We start from the raw sequence: 17,432 nt of genomic DNA on the forward strand, positions 1-17,432 counted from the left end.
TCCCTAACCGAATACACAGCCTTTAAAATTGTAAATTTATTACTTCTCTGATAATCAACTTGGTCAGGTCTTATGTTTACAACATTTTAATGGAAATCTCTGCCATTGTGCATGGGGTGTTAACGGCAGATCAGATTGTCATCAATGGTTATGTTACAGATGTATTTCAGCAGTTCTAGTAAACAATGGTCATCGTAACCAACCAGTTTAGATTTCAATACTCAAGGAGCAAATTTTGTGTTGGTATGAGGTTGTTTGTGGAAGCAGAAACTTGCATATACATTGAATTAAGAACTTTGAGAAGACAGTATTTTTTGCGAATTGCTAAATGGTCTAATCCCAATCTAAAAGTGTATTTTTCAGTCTAAGTAGCAATCATTTATAATTTTGCTTATATTTTTGTGAATCACTATCTTCCTCATTTTCTCCTTTATTTTATACTTCTACTTTATTTCACATATTCCATCAAAAATAAACTTAACCTACATTTGATTACTGAAAAATTAGAAAAATTACAAAAGAAGGAAAGACTAATGGAAGAGAATCTTGACAAGGGAGAATGCATGTTGAGAGTTGATGAATAATATAATTGTAAATATCTGTTAACAATGTGTTGTCCTGACCCAGGACTTTAATAATTGACCAGTTGAGAGATGAAATGCTTTTCTGTGGGGAGTTAATAAGCAGAAAGATATGGATTTTAATTAATTTGGGAAGGTTCAGCAGAAGACGGTTCTAAAGTGAGATGAAATCGAAAATATATGGCCAAAAATCACTAGTCTAGAGTAATGATAAATTAATGAGAATCTTTGAGATTAGTGTATTTTAAAGATGAAATGAAACTCATTTAGCATAATGCCGTCCACAATATTGTTTAGGAGGCCAATAACAATTGAAAATTGGGAAAAGTATCGCGGGAAGCATAGTTCCCAGGAACAAGTTTAAATTTACGGAAAGATACGGAAACATCTGGGTTTAGGGAGAATTTCTTGTCGTTAACAACATTAAAGCTGTCAAATTGATGCGTATAAGGTGAGTGATGATTAAAAATTATTAACAGGTCTTTAAACTTGAAATTTTGGTCATTGAAGCGTAATGATAGAAAAAATACCATTGACAAATATTTTAAATGCTTGCCACTATGATTCCTACTTGAATCAGAAAATGAAGACGACTCCTAGTTCAAGTTCCTAGCTCCTCCTAGGTGAAAAATCTTTCACCAGAAGATTTTTCACCTCGTCTGGTTATCTTTTTAATTTAAGAGGAACCTCCACAGAACAAGAAATAGAAGGATCTGATGTAAGCAGAAGTCTATTTGAAAAGGTCATGGAGTGTAGCATAGAGTAAGTATATTGTTTCTTATACTTACTGTATTGTTGTGGCAATCTAGACACTTTTCTTGGTATGTTTTCCTCGATATCTTATTTCCTAGTGGGAGGCTTCCAATGCCTCTTTGGAAAGCTGTCCAATAGGAAGAATGACATGTTTCACTATTCCTGCTCCATGCAGTAAAACTTTGAGAACAGTTAGTGGCATGTGGTACCATGGAAAAAGGTTAACATTTATTTTAGCTGTTTTTAGGCAATAATTTGAGAAAATCGAAACATTAACTTGAAGTCCTATGGATACAGCTCTCAAAATTCCTGAGAAGCGGGTAATTAATTAGGTCTTCCAGAATTCCTTGAAAAGGATTTTACACCCTATTAGGATTGCCAATAATAATTATTTTACCAACTTGAAGACATTTGAGAGATTTTTTTTAACACGCAGAAAGCTTAATTGGCTGTTTAAACTAAATTTTATTCAACATAAATCTACTAATCACTCTGGATCACTCATTTCACTGAAAATGTTGGTTAAAAAACATTTTTGAATCAAGGCCGCAAGCAAAGTTTTTAATTTCTCGTCTCTTTCAAAAATACGTTTCTTGTGTAAAAAGTCTATTACGAATGATTTCATCTGCTTCATTCTACCCCTATATTTGGCAAGAACATATTATGTAAACCTTGGTGAGTCAGATTCGTTGTATCTATAACTTGGCAATAGGGTAGTTTCCTTCATCAAAGAAAACGAAAGGCATTGATTGCGATTCGTTACCCACCATTAGTGTATTCATAATATACAAATTATTTCGTTTTAGAAATACCGGTTTAGACGAAAGGCAATGGTCCATTTTTATCCTTATTTGAAAAGGGCCAGATTGGCGCCCATGCGATGCCACTCTACGTGACGTCACAGGGACCTAGTTTCTATACGAGAAGATAGGAGTTAAACATCGTCTGAGGTTACCATTGCATGCATGAGGCGCAGAGCTCAGGGAAACATGTCTTAATAATCACTTATTAAAACTGGCTAAGGTACTTATTAAAACTGGCGTACTCCAGGAGTAATACTCTTTCGATGTAGGCAATTAAAAATTATAGGAAACCACCCTGCTACACTGTGAATTTCCTTCAGCACAAACAGGCGCGCCGACTTACAAAAAGTATTGGGGGGGCCCTAACCGGGGATCTTGCCCTGGGAAATTTTATAAGTTGTGAGTTTTAAGTTTTTTAAGCATTTTAGAAGAGTCATATGATCAACATTAGAACACTGATAACTCGAATCTCGATATCTGAACACTCCGGGGAAAATCCGGGGACACATTATTTCCTCACACCCATAACGAATTTTTGAGGGGGCTCGGGCCCCTTCAGGCCCCATGGAGTCGGCGCCACTGTATAATATAACTTAATTAATTTCTTGAATTATTGGGGGGGCTCCGCCCCCCCAAACGAATTATTGAGGGGGCTCGAGCCCCCTCAGGCCCCATGGAGTCGGCGCCTATGAGCACAAACTTCGGCGAGGAACACTGAAGGGAGACTGGTGATGAGAATTCGGCTGGGAATGAGCGAGCCAATCGCTAAGACGGCATATTTTGGGAAAAACATATTTGTGAAATGGAAAAATTTTCACATGTTCAAACTAAAAGAACAAATCTGGGTGCATAAAGGGGTAGCCTCTGAGGACAAAGGGCTTTGGGTGGGGGGGGGGGGACTTGCGCAACACCAAAGCTCCCTTACAAAGCAAATAGGGTAGTTTCCTTCATCGAAGAAAACGAAAGGCATTGATTGCGATTCGTTACCCACCATTAGTGTATTCATAATATACAAATTATTTGGTTTTAGAAATCCCAGTGCAGACGAATGGCAATGGTCAATTTTAACCGCATTTGAAAAAAGCTAGATTGGCGCCCATGCGATGCCACTCCACGTGACGTCACGGGGACCTAGTTTCTATTCGAGTAAATAGGAGTTTTACATCGTCTGAGATGACCAATGCACGCATGAGACACAGAGCTCAGGGAAACATCTGGTAATAATCGCCCATTAAAACTGCCTAAGGTCGGAAAGTTTCCTTCGTTTGATAGGGTAATAATAATCCTTATTTAAGCCAAGCGCTACCCGCTAGCAGGGTACTCTGATACCTACTAGCAGCCTGAATCGAAGCGGCGCATATAACCTCGCCCCAAGGTCACCTCACACGGCGACAGCGGGAACCAGAATGACGTTACGCGGGCTTTTCCCAGCATTCACACTTAGCCGTAGCGTATTCGCTCGCTTAAAAATTTTCACTTTTCATTTAATCGCTAAAAATAGATATCGTCATTTAAAAATCTAAAAGCGTGAAATACGTACTCCAGGAGTTATAATCTTTCGATTAAGGCAATAAAAATATAAAAGGAAACCACCCTATTTTGGACTACGTGCTTGCGTCTAACTATAGTATCTGCTGCGCCTATCATTGGTCTCCTACGGCGTCAGTAACCCGGCAACAATCGGTTAACGTTGTGACTACGTTGGTTTCCGCGGTGTTCAGGTTCCAATTTCTCCATGTTTCCGGTGCAACGGCGTGGGTTTGTTGGTGATGACAACAGTTTCGCTGGCCCTACTGCCAGCGTCTTCAGGTCGAAGATGATGCCGGTCCACGACTGTCACTAATTGTCCGCGCCGATGGCGCGTTAATTCTGCTGTATCGGTGAGAACAAACTCACCACAACCAGCCAGTTGACAAAATAAATTAATAAATTGGCGCATTTGTATCGTTATGAGTGTAAATGTTTGTACTGTGAAAACGGAAAGAATAAAAACAATGCAAAGTTTTGATTTATGGAATTATTCTCATTTTTTTAAGCTTTCTTTTGCAACAAGACAGCAGAAGAATTTACATTTTTATTTCAATTGAATTATTGTTTTTCTCTTTTTTTCCATTTGTTTTCAATTGAGTATTAATTTAATTCTATAAAATATTGCATTCCTGTGCAGGGACCATAAATTAAATTAAACCTGCGATTGGAAGGAGGTAAGACATAGAAAAGGCACATAGACGTGATAATTTTAAGGCAGTGTGAATTGTAATTTTTGGATAGATGTCTGTAAAGTTTTAATTTAGCCTTGTAGCCTGGACAAATTATTGGGAATGGATGATTAGCAGTTGAGTAAGTAAAAATATTTTTTCTCGGCTATTGTATTTAACGATGACAAGTGTGAATTTATTCCTAAGAACCATGAAAGGAGATCTTGGTTATCGGAAGTTGAAGGAGTAGAGGAATTATTTTGGGTAGGCAGGGAAGGAAAGGATTCTGGGTTAATGGCTTGGGCAAATGATTTTGTAAGGGGGGAGGGTTGGTAGGATTTTGAAAAACTGCTGCACGTCTTGCGGTCATTGCTGCTTTAGCCTCCTTATGCTTAATGCAGCCTCGGTAATTTGCAGGATGGGCTTCTTTACACAAAGCACATTTAGCCGGTAGTTCTTTCGGTTTGACACACTCGTTACTGAGATGGTCCTCACCGCAGCGAACGCATCTCGGAAGAAGAGAGCAGTGGTTTTTGGTATGTCCAATACCTTGACAGCGGTGGCATTGGACCGGGACCGCAGGTTTTACAAAATTTGTTATTGTTACTTTTAGACCGAGAACTGATTTGATGTTGAAAAATGCAGGAATGTCTATTTCAGAATTAGTAGTAATATGACAGACTTTTGTGGGATATTGTGGAACAGAATTAATACCGGAATCGCGTTGACTGGCTGAAAGCCTAGTGGAAAAGATGCGTTTGACGGAAAGAACCGGAAAACCTTGGGACTGAAGGTCCGCTAGAATTGCTGAATCTGTCATTGAGGTAACGGTCCCGCGAAGCGCAAAGTCGCGTCGGCGGTTTTCCGGGAGTTGATACGTGGTATATGGAATTTTTGATTAAGCTAGCTCGGATTTAGTCTTAATGAAATCATCGACAGATTGACGTTTTAAAATTGCTGATGAAACACTAGTTGCATGAGGCACTGGCGGAGAGGAACAGGCTTTAACAAGTCGCTGATGAATTAAAGGCCACTTTGTGGTGTCGGCCAGGCGTATTGGCGGGATTTTTGGCTTTTTTACCTGGACGTTAGATGACGGAACTGAATTTTCATTAGAATTAGTAACAGTAGGAGAATGAGTTGTGTCTGAAGGACCAAGAGAAATATTCTGATTGGTAGAAAGAATTGAGTACTGATTATTTAGTGGAATTAACACGGGCGCAAGGGGTTTAGGTTTATTTGCCTTACGGCGGGGTGACACCACAGTAAATTTGTCCAGGCTATCACAATCGCCATGCGCACTCAAACACTGGATGGATGTGGGGGTTGCACTCATCGAAATGGATGGCTGGACAGCGGAAGGGCAGGAGGCGGCAGCAGGCGGCTGCTCGCAGTCCGCAGGGTTGGACCCTGGGATGGAACAGGCATCGGAGGAAGGCAGCTGCTGGCTGGCTGGATAACTGGTCTTTTAGGGTCCGTTGGAGGCGCTGGGCTGGGCAGGTTGGCGGCTACTGAAGGCGGCTAAGCCTGGGATGAGAGTCCAGTGGCCCGGGATGGCGTAAGGAGCTCCTCAGATGCCTCAGGTGACAGCTTGTCAAGGTCCCTAACACTGAACCAACCCCAGGCACATCTAACATGCAATACAACCACCATAAACATCACGTACTAATAGCCTGCGATTCCCGCTTCCAGGCGCTAATGAAAGAGAGAGGCGACGAACTTACAGCGTTCGTTCTTGAATACAGCCTTATAAGCCCTGACGCAGAAAAACCTGCACCTGAACAAAAATGGACCAATGTTCCTGCCAAACGACTTGCAGTTCGCCCACCAAGCCCTCCACAACCCGCGACGCCAGTGGTTCGCAACAGGTTTACTGCAATCTACCCAACGGAGACAGAACACATTACAACGGCAGAAATGCAAACTGACGAGATCGAAGATAACGAACAGGAACCCAAAACCCGCATCCCGTCCATCTTCCTCACGGAAACATCTAACTGGCCACAAAAACAACGCCAAATCAAAGCCGTGTGCGATTTTCCCCCAATCTGCACGCTCGTCAAGAAGGACATTCGAATAAAATGTCAAAACATTGCTGACTTCCGGGCTGTCACACGTCTATTAAAAGAGAAGTCATGGGCCCACTACATCTATCAACTGAAGACAGACAAGCAGATACACTATGTCATACGTGGAATCCCCTATGACACGTCAATTGCGGAAATAGCTGAAGCTCTGGAAGACGTTGGCTTTAGCACCGAAAACATCACACGACTACGAACCATAAGGCTGAACGAAGAGGAAAAATCCATTCGACAGCAAGCCAAGGAATCCGATCCACCAATCGAACTTCCAACGGTCACACCCAAACCACTCCCCATCAACCAAGTAAAACAGCAGAACCCTGGTTTAGGTGAAGAGTTCCTCAAGTTAAACAGCCTATTTGATCTTGGTGTTAAAATTGAGGAATACAGACCATCGCCTGGACCACCGCAGTGTACCTCCTGCCAAAAATTTGGGCACACCTTCAGAACATGTGGGCTTAAACCTAGATGTCACATATGCGCCGGTGACCACCACTATTCAAAATACCCCAAGCCAAAAGATACGCCAGCAAAGTGCGTCAACTGTTCCGGCAACCATCCGGCTAACTATAGAGGATGTCTCGCCTATAAAGAATTACAACAATCAATGAACGAAAAAAGGCAGCGCCTTCTTAATCCAACACTAGCCCCACCAGTAGTTCCCAACCACTCTCAATTCCCCCAACTACGTAACCCATGGAACCGTAACCAAACTCACGCAGCTTCTCCTAAAGCCCAACCAACTGCCAACCCACACCAACCTCCTATAAATTTGTTAAATCAACAAATTCCGTCAACTTTCAACTCTCACCAACCTCTTGTAATTCCGCCCAAACAACAAATTCCTTCCAATTCCGCCAGCAACGTACAAATCCCCCCACAACCTTCCTCAGCCCCCTTCGGCTGGAAATCCGCCATCAAAACCTGGTTCCTGGGTCTAATTAAAAAAGTTCTAGCCCCCCCAGAGGGTAAGTCCAAACTGGACATACTCCTTGAGGAGCTTATATCAGGCGCTCTCATCCTCAATGGCCTCTAAAGCCAGACATCAAATAACCGTCCTGCAATGGAACGCCGATTCCATCAGCAATAAAAAGATCGAACTACAACGACTAGTTGACGCACATCACCCCGAAATAGTGCTAATACAGGAAACCTGGCTAAAACCCAACAAGACAATTTACATACCTAACTACCGCTGCATTCGCCGCGACCGAGAGACACTGGGCGGCGGAGTCCTTATGGTAATCAAAAAATCTATTAAATTTGAATAGCTGAAAGATCCCTCCTCACCTAACATTGAACTATTGGGAGCTGCAATACATACTTCACTGGGCCCCCTCGAAGTGTGGTCGGCATATAGCAAGCCAAACTGTAAGTGGGAAGCCGCTGACACCCAGACAATTCTCCAAATAGCCCAAAAGCCCTGCATCATCGGCGGGGACCTGAACAGTAAGCACACGGACTGGGGCTGCCGTTCCACCAACCTTCATGGAAAACACATCAAGAAAATAGCATCCTCCCACGCAGTTCAAGTTTCTGCTCCTGATTCTCCAACCCATTTCCCACCATTCCCAATGCTTCCAGACATTCTAGACCTAGTCCTCTCCGCCAACCTCCCTACCAACATCACCCCGAGCACCATCGACAACGCAGCATCAGATCATTGCCCACTGAAGTTCACCATACCACTAACTCATCAGTCTCAGCCTCCGCCAAATCCACGGATCAACTGGACCAAGTTTACTGAGCTTACGGCCAGCATCTCACTCCCGGATCCTCGCAACATGAAAACCGCAGCACAACTGGATCAGTTGGTGGAAGACTTTTCCTGCTTTCTCCAGAACTCCCTCAAATTAGCCTCCATACCGCCAAAATTGGATACTCTAGCAGGGTAGATACTCCTTACGGGACCAATACAAGACATCATCCGGAGACGAAACGCTGCCAGAAGACTTTGGAAACGCACATACCTTCCAGCAGATCATAACCTGTACAGAGCGCTCAAAAACCGCGCCACTTTCTTGCTCCGTGAATATAATTCCAAAAAATGGGATTCCATGATAGAGTCCTTGTCCCACAAGGACCACTCCGTATGGCAACTAACACGGAATCTGAGAGGGAAGCGCTCGCAATCAAAACCACTCACTCACCAAGGAATCACCGCTGTGTCAGATGCCTCCAAAGCGAACCTTTTCGCAGAACATCTAGCCACAACTTTCCAAAAACATCTACCATCCAATTTGGAAAACGAAGCTACTGCAACGATCACATCCCTGCAAAAAATTCCAACACCACCATTCCTTGTTATAACCCCAGCTGAAATCCAAGGAATAGTCTCCAAACTAAAACTGCGCTCTGCAGCGGGACCAGATTCAATCTCAAACCGGGCCATCAAGAATCTTCATAGCAATACAAGAACATATCTACGCCACCTAATGAATGCCTTCTTCCTACTCTCACACTTCCCCATGCCTTGGCGCAGTGCAAAAATCATCCTTCTTCCAAAACCCCGCAAACCTCATCATGACCTCAACAACTACCGCCCTATAAGTCTTCTCAACTGTCTCGGAAAAATTCTGGAACGTTGTATTCTGAACCGGCTTTCCGCGGAGATCGGTGAAGGAAACCTGCTTCGTCCAGAGCAAGCAGGCTTCAGAGCCCAACATGCTACAATCCACCAAATTACGAGAATTGTAGAGTTCATCACTTTCGGCTTCAACATAAATAAGCAATCCCACGGGGTGTTCTTGGACCTACACAAAGCTTTCGATAGAGTCTGGCATGCCGGCCTAATTCTCAAAATCTCCAACCTTCCCATTTCAACGTACATAGAAAAAATATTAATTTCCTTCCTTTCAAACCGATCCTTATGCGTTTCCGTCAACTCTGCTTCCTCACCTTCCAAACCGATCACCTCCGGAGTACCCCAAGTTATCTCTCCAATACTATTTAATCTATTCATCAACGACCTGCCCTGTAACCCCAAAACCGAAATCTTCTTCTATGCTGATGATACGGCAATCATATCCCGCTCCTTCAACCCTAACATAGCTACCAGAAATGTCCAAGAACACCTCAACTCCGTCAAAACGTGGATGGATACTTGGAAACTTTCCATAAATGCCAGTAAGTGCAATGCCATCACATTTACCAGGAGATCTAAATACAAGAACACCACCCCATCCCATCATGGCCAGGAGATCATTCCGGATGCCAAGGAAGTGAAATTTCTTGGAGTCATGCTCGACTCCTAATTGTCCTGGAACGCCCACATCAAATATGCTACCAAGAAGACACAAGCTGCAATATCGGCACTCAAACCGCTGCTTAACAGAAGAAGCAAGTTACACATCAGAACCAAAAGAACGCTGTACCTCTCAATGATAAGGCCTCTAATAACGTACGGTTACCCTGCCTGGGCATATACAGATTACACCAATCTAAAGAAACTATGCTCCACACAAAACAAACTAATACGACGTATGATCAATGCTCCATGGTTCGTAAGAAATGAAATAATCCAACAGGACCTAAAACTCCCTCCACTAGAACAACACCTCACAAACATTAAAGACAAATTTGAAAAATTACTCACAAACATCAACAATACACTACCTCACGACATCTGGAATTATGAAACCAACCCACACTTCAAATATCGCAGACCAAAACACCCGATTCGCCTGGCCCCACTAACACACAATGAAGGACACAGAACCTAAGCGAAGAAGAACACTTTTACACCCAGACACTAAACACATAGCTAAACAAACCAAAGCAATAATACGTCCTATCTAAAATCCCGCTAAGAAGACACATTCAAGACCAACATGCGTTTAGCAGCCACGGCTGAATATCGCAGCATATGCGCACCAGCGCAGTTCAAACGTCCTGCGTCCTGGACCGGCATCATCTTCGACCTGAAGACGCTGGCAGCAGTGCCAGCGAAACTATTGTCATCACCAACAAACTTACGCGGTTGCACCGGAAACATGGAGAAATTGGATTAGGGTGAGGTTTGAAAGGAACATGGTGAAAGTAAGCGAAAAAGTAACTAAACCGTCTGTATGTCAACACATGTCATTGTCAGAATGGAAAGAGGGAATTAATGTGAGGACATGACTGCCATTTTAATCTACTTCCAATCTTTTCTCTCCACGCATGAAATCTCACCTTTCATTCGGCAGGTTATGAAACGTAATCCTACTCAGAGACCCTTAGTTTTTAGGTCCGGTGACTGTTGAAATCTACGGAGTAGCCAAAATAAATCCGAAGCTAAGAGTTAGAAATTATGCTCTTCTCTCAATTTTATCCCCAATATCTTTTTTTCATCTGTCTATCTGTCTCCCAGTGGAAGAAAACAGTTAGTGTATTCGTTTCCTGATGTTTTCAGAATAATTCTCACTTTGTGGATCTGTGACTTTTGGGCGAGACTTAGTTTTTAAACATTTTTCATGTACAATATATTGAGGTATAATATTGTAGCCGTTCCAAATTGAACGGGCTACAAAATTCACCTGAATGAGGGGCAAGATAAGCATTATGTGTGAATCAGCCAAGGACTTTGGTTATGATCGTTATGACCACGTGTGAGAGTGCTTTCCCAACCATTTCCTCTATTTCCCTCCCCCCTTAAATCTCCCACAGTTTAGACGTGTCTCCCCATCCCCCGCGGTGACACTGAAGGCCGATATACACGGTGAATGATCATGCTGAATGATCATTCGAATGGAGTCATTTGCACTGGTTTCATTCACGGGATCATGCAAGCAAAAATAGAGCATATTCTAATTTTCAATGAATGATCATGCGCATGACGGTTCATTCACGAATTTTTCCGTTGCACACGGCGAATGAATGATTTCATTCTCATGATCGTCGAAGAAACCCGGTGATGTACTACCCACCCGACTCCTTCACAACCGTCCTCCAGTGAAGGTTTCGCCGGGATCAAATAGGGCTTATCCCAATTGCATTCCACAATCCCCCTCCCCCAATCGCCCACGTGCTCCGAGGTAGGCGCTGTCACGATCCCCGAGAATTGGCTTGATAGACAGCCGTCCGTCGACATGTCGCACAGGAGAGAGGAGGAAATAGTTGCGACCCAGTGGAAGTCCCGAATTTCGCATCCCCACGGTCGGCAAGCTAGCGGCAGAAGTGGAGGACGCGATGCACGGAGGAGACTACATAATGCTGTGTCAACCCACCTTCCTGGCCATCATCTCAAGCTGCCGTCATCGACATCACTGACATCGCCACCATTCTTCAAGTAACGTAAAGCACTGTCCAAGTTCTTCCGGCGAAATTCCCAAGCCCCAATCCCGGAAGAAATTCCCCGAGGGGTTGCCAGTTAAGTCTCACCATCACCGAAATCGCCCCATCAGTACAGAGTGCAATGGCGCAAAGTTGCCGGTCGTCTCCGCCAAAGACCTCCTTCTCTGGGAAGATACATATCACGAGAAACAAGCTCTCTGTTCAATAATCACCTTTTGCACTTCTGGCGCTTACTAACAACAAGCGGAGGGAACACTTGATGGGCGTACGTAGAAATTGGTTAAAATGTATTCACAACGAAACTGTTTGAGTTGCCGTTTCATTCAATGTATCATTTATAATTATAATTTAAACGGCAAAAAACCAAAGTCTTAATATCTCGGCATTGATTTAGAGACAACATTTAGATGCACGTCCATCTTGAAATTATTTCATATTTTAAGAGTTTACCAGTACAACGAATGAAATTTTATAATATTTATGCTATTTTTATAAATTAAAAGGAGCTGTAAGCTTAAAAAATTTTAACTTCGCACAAATGATTGTTATAACTAATGAAGAGTATAAGCTTCATTTAAACTAATTTAATAATTATTGTCTGTATTTTCAAATTTATTTAACCAATCACTCTGACATGAGAACAAAACTTGAAAATTGCATTAGTATTTTCAATGCATTGAAAGGAATACACAATAAGTTCTGAATTATTATCAGTAACTTCAGTTGTTTCTATACAAAACCTTTCCATAGGGAAGTGCACTAATTTTTTTTAATTGCTGAATTTGAAAGTTTAGCCTAAAAAAGAAACATTAGTATAGTCACTTTTATTTTCTGCTTCTGGGGTATGCACTTTAAAACGTTTTGAAAGTCGGAAAATTTCATGTTGCGCTGAAACACAGTGCCTCCATCTTGATTGAGATGTGACGTCACAAGGCAGTAGTCACCAGTGGAGTATCGCTGTATTCCGTCGCCTTCTTTAGCGCGGCGAGAGTTTCCGGGAATCGGTGGAGTTTGCTTCCTAAAAATGTCGTCTAGTACCGAAAACATGAATTCAAAATAGAATTATAAATGATTTTTTGTTCCAAATTTCATCTCGACGTCGAAACAAAAGCCTGGAGAAGATATTCATTCCCGTGCCTTAAGCACAAGCTATACGGAATAAATGGTTCAAGGCTGCTCCTGACTCTTACCTATTGATGATATTCTGTTTTGAAGATCATTTGAAGGTATTGTAAGATCAAATTGATATTTATATTATAATAATTTACTTAATAGGTACCTCAGTCACATCAGAAAGTGTGTTGAGTCAAAATATAGCATCTTCCGCGTAGACCTACGTAATTTATTAACTGAAAGTAGTTTGGTTAAAGAATTATGGCGCCACTGTTATTTTACACGACCGGGCAAAATGCGTACTTTGCCCATGATATGTGCATATATGATAACAAACGATTTTTGTTAAAGTTAATCTTTATTTGTTGAAATTAGTACATTTATAGGTGATACAGATATAAAGGTACACGGCAGGTCGCGCGGCGTAATTTGTACTCCACTGGTGACGGGTTCATCTTGCTGATCCAAAAAATTAGCTACAATACCTCGAACTTTGAAAACTCGCAATATAGGCAGTCAAAGTACATTGTAAGAATACATGAGACCATTATAGCCCAGAATGTACGTACAATGTCGAAATCCTTTGTTTTCAAAGATTGACGTATTTTATACGCCAGCGCGCCCGGTCCAGGGTTATCAACTTTTATTTCATCCTATTTGTTAGTTGAAATTATATTTCAGAATGGTTCTTTTAGCACTGCTACTGAGGTAAACTGGTAGGTACTGAGTACAAGGTACTGAGGTATGCACTGAGTAAGTAAACTCCCTTTGGAGTGATGTGAATTACAAGTGTTCGAGATATATGGCATTTCATATTCGCTTTGTGTTCTTATTAATTATGCCTGTACGCATATTGTTGCTTGCCGCGAGCCTTTAATGGTATGTGCTCTTGCAAGAGTGGTTTTCATTTTTAATGTGGAAGTTGGTCAGTATAAGCAAAGAAAAAATTAACATTTTAGCGCATACCAACCCTTGTAGTCATCGTATCTCTGCGTTTGTAATGACACTGCTAAAATACCTAAACGCCATAATGATGATAAAAAAATTGTCTCATGTCAATGATTGCTGCAATTATAATTAATGATAAACTTGATGCCGTATGATCACAATGAAGACAACAAAAAATAATGCCATGACCCAGTCCACGGTCCTTCGGGTGAGATCTATCCTTTGAATCGTGCACTCTACCACTACCCCAACCGACCCAATGATAACATTTTGGATTTATATATATAACTTGTAAAAAGTAACGCATGAAAATTAATTAATTACAGCCTAACTAACGCCCTAATTGAGAAAGATGCAGCAAGGTACGCGGTCTCCCCTTGTAAGCCCTAACGCCTCGCATTTCTATGGAACGTTGAACCTGTCCTCCTTATTCAGTAACCATAAATACATCAAAGTTTGGTATACCATTTATAAATCGTTGGAATTTTCCTTCTCCCAACCAAGATTATCTTTTCTTGAACCCATCCTGGACAGCGAACCATTGCAACACCCAGCCAGCTCGGGTATAAGGCTAACATCCCATGATTCTAGTTGCGAAGGACGAACGTTCCGGCCGGCGTGAATACATACGCAACAAATAAGTCTTGCAGTAAACCTCTGAAATAGGTTTATTAGCTTGACTCGGTTCTTACAAAAAAAGTTTTGGCATGATAAACGGCATTGTGTCAAAATATACCCAGCGAAAAATAAATGCCATCATGCATTTATTAAAGATTCAATGTGCTATTCGTACCACTCTTTCCAAACTTGAAGTTGACACGTAAATGAATATTAATATATTACGCAATGATGAAGTCATTTACTCAAAAGAGAAGCAGCCACATATATATCCTGAAGATATTTTATGACAGCAAAAAACGGGTACCCTCAAATTCTGTAATGTTTCTATGCAATAATAGTGGTAGAACTAAAAGGTGTAGAAGCTGCCTTCTGCTACTGCCTTGTGACGTCACGGCCAATATTCAACATGGACACCCGTTTTCGCGGCCTTTGAATTTTTCCATATTTCAGACGGTCATCTCGAATGAAGTATTCACTATTAGGATTTAAACTGTGGTTTTACGACATTATGTTATTCTGAACTCTAATTTAAAAAATGTGTTTGGTGCATTTGAAACACTAGTGCACTTCCCTATTATGGAAAATAAAAGAATCACATTTTACTCGCGAATAAAACTTCCAGTGTTATTCTTTCCTGTCGTAGTTCTGATATTTATCTTCTGAATCTACTAATGCGGGCTAATGACACCGCTTAGTAGCATGCTATGTGGCCACTAGAGCTTTCCCTAAGGAGATACTAGAGAGAAGGAGAGATTGAGAAAGAGCAAGGGGATGTAACGTAATTAGTCGAATGCCCAGAGTGAAAGTAATGACATATCTTCCTCACGTGGTTGTCACCTAGGGATACAGTTTCCATTCATTGGCTCCACCCTCGGTGATCCTGGACCAGGAGCTCTTTTGTACCCACACTCTTTGTATCTATGTTCATGCTCTCTTAACTCGTCATTGCGCTCATATTTTTCACCTATGCTTCTGAATATCCACTCAGGGAAAATAAGATTTCATTGAAAGGCCACATATCCCTTTTGGTTCGGAATAATACCCACGGACCAGGGGATAGACGTGTTGTTCTCTGGTGAATACGATTGTTTCGAGGAGTTTTAATTGGGGTGCGACTGAAATGAATGCTCGATGCAAGTCTAGACGGGCGTGGACGCAAGGGAATTCTTCTATAAAGCATCTCATTTTCATCCGTTGAGTGTACCTGAAAAATGGATATATATCAGGTGTGTGGGATCATGAAATAATTGTTGATAAAGTTGTTGTCTTTTGTAAGTATAGCGCGTGTTAGTGTTGGAGAATCGGATAAAAATGTTATGCTCACAATTTTCACCAGTCATGAACTAGCATCCCAGACAAGGAATAAAATATCACCCCCGACTTCGAAGTAAGTTTCTTTTTTTTCTGTGGGCGTTAAAATGTGTGTTAGCTCATGCCGTCCATGGTGCTTTACTCACAGAGCCCTTGAACTCACTTTCATAGAGCTCATCAGAAATTCTTATTCCTAATTTATAGGTTAAGTAACTCTAATAGCTTTATTTCTGTGAGGAAAGGAAAAAGGAAACAGAAGGGAAGCTGTAAGAGTTACTTCTTTGGTAGGATGGAACGCGCGGATCAGTTTGTCTTATATTCGATGATCATAAACAAATCATAATCATTTTGAATTTGATTTGTTATGCGAATGGATTCAGTGTAAGAGAAAAAACTCGTACAATATCTAACTCCTAAAATCTTGTTGGTATTCGTGACAAGTAGAGCAATCCTGAAAATTATAAGAAAGCGAAATATTGATGTTGTTATCTGGAATCGGGAAATTCAAACGCATTTAAATGAAAATGAAACCTATAATTAACTCTTCTCAAGTTCCTAGAATTCTAGTTTTCCATTTAGACCAATTTAAACAAACTGATAACAGTTTTATCCGGTCATGAAGGTATGTGTTTTATTGCGCAATACATTTCATCATATAATAAGAATTAGGCATGATGTGGTTTTTTCCAATGGTGGAATGATAATGTAAAAACTAATATGTGGTATTATACTTTTACCGCATGAGATTATTGCTCGATGTATCTTTTTTTATGGCTGCTAATCTGCACTCAAATTCACACGAAATATCCAAATGCTGGTTAATTCTATATAGTTTTTATATAGGTTTTATTATAGATATTCCGGAAAGAGCAAATTAAATGCTCGGCTATTATGTACCATTCATTCTTTTCTTAGAATATTTGCCTCTGATTTAAAAGTATTGAATTACATTTGTAAAGGAAAGTTCTTGGAATTTCCATAAACGAAATTTAAAAAACGTAATAAAATTCAGTGACCGTCAGTATGAAATCTTTACCATTTTCCATTAATGTAAGTCCTTATATTTTGATTGCGTTTATTTTTATTAACATGCAAATCTGAAAAATCATCACGCAATTAAAGCTTTTGATAGGTAACTTATTCTGTTAAATTACTGTGGTAGGCTCCTTGCTCGCGCACCGATTTTTGACGGCCTGTAAAATATCAGCCGTTCACATTCCAGTAATGAACAATGGGAGGGCTTGCACACTGACCTACCACGCACCGGCACCGGTAAAATGCCAGTTAGCTGCCGGCCATTTGCCACCGGCGCCGCCGCAACAACCAAGCAACTTATCGTTTGACTGATAAAAATCCGGCGTGTGTGCAAGCAGCGCTTCACCGGTAAAATATCGGCCGTCCAAAATCGGGGTGTGTGCAAGGGGCCGTAGACTTGGGAGATAATTTTGAGTCAGTGAAGAAAAAAAAACAGGGCTAAAACAATTACGTGACCTCAAATGTAATTCAGACACGGGGAAAATAATGTCATATTTTTACTCCACCAGCTGTGATAATATTAGAAACAATTTAAATCAGTGAAGTTATTTTCTATGCGTTTGTTTCGAGAACCATTGAACAAATGTTCATATTTGTTAATCCTCTTGTACCTTTATTCATTCCCGAAAAAAAACGAAGTCAAGCATAGTCTTTTCTTGGAAAATAATAGCCGTTAACTTTACTTATCGGTCGTAACAACTTCCAATATTC

The 17,432-nt window shown here is 41.2% G+C and overlaps 1 protein-coding gene across 1 annotated transcript; it reads left to right on the plus strand.

Moving 5' to 3' along the window:
• Window positions 1-5,970: 5,970 nt before the first annotated feature.
• Window positions 5,971-7,455, plus strand: LOC124158199. Its single transcript, XM_046533387.1, has one exon. It carries the CDS (start codon window positions 5,971-5,973, stop codon window positions 7,453-7,455), a length of 1,485 nt encoding a protein of 494 aa, XP_046389343.1.
• Window positions 7,456-17,432: the final 9,977 nt, after the last annotated feature.

This window comes from Ischnura elegans, chromosome 4, assembly GCF_921293095.1.
Source record: "Ischnura elegans chromosome 4, ioIscEleg1.1, whole genome shotgun sequence".
NCBI classification, from domain to species: Eukaryota; Metazoa; Arthropoda; class Insecta; order Odonata; family Coenagrionidae; genus Ischnura; species Ischnura elegans.

What these genes read in the sequence shown, in the direction of transcription:
- LOC124158199 (XM_046533387.1), top strand. Translation starts at nt 5,971, where the DNA reads ATGCAATACAACCACCATAAACATCACGTACTAATAGCCTGCGATTCC.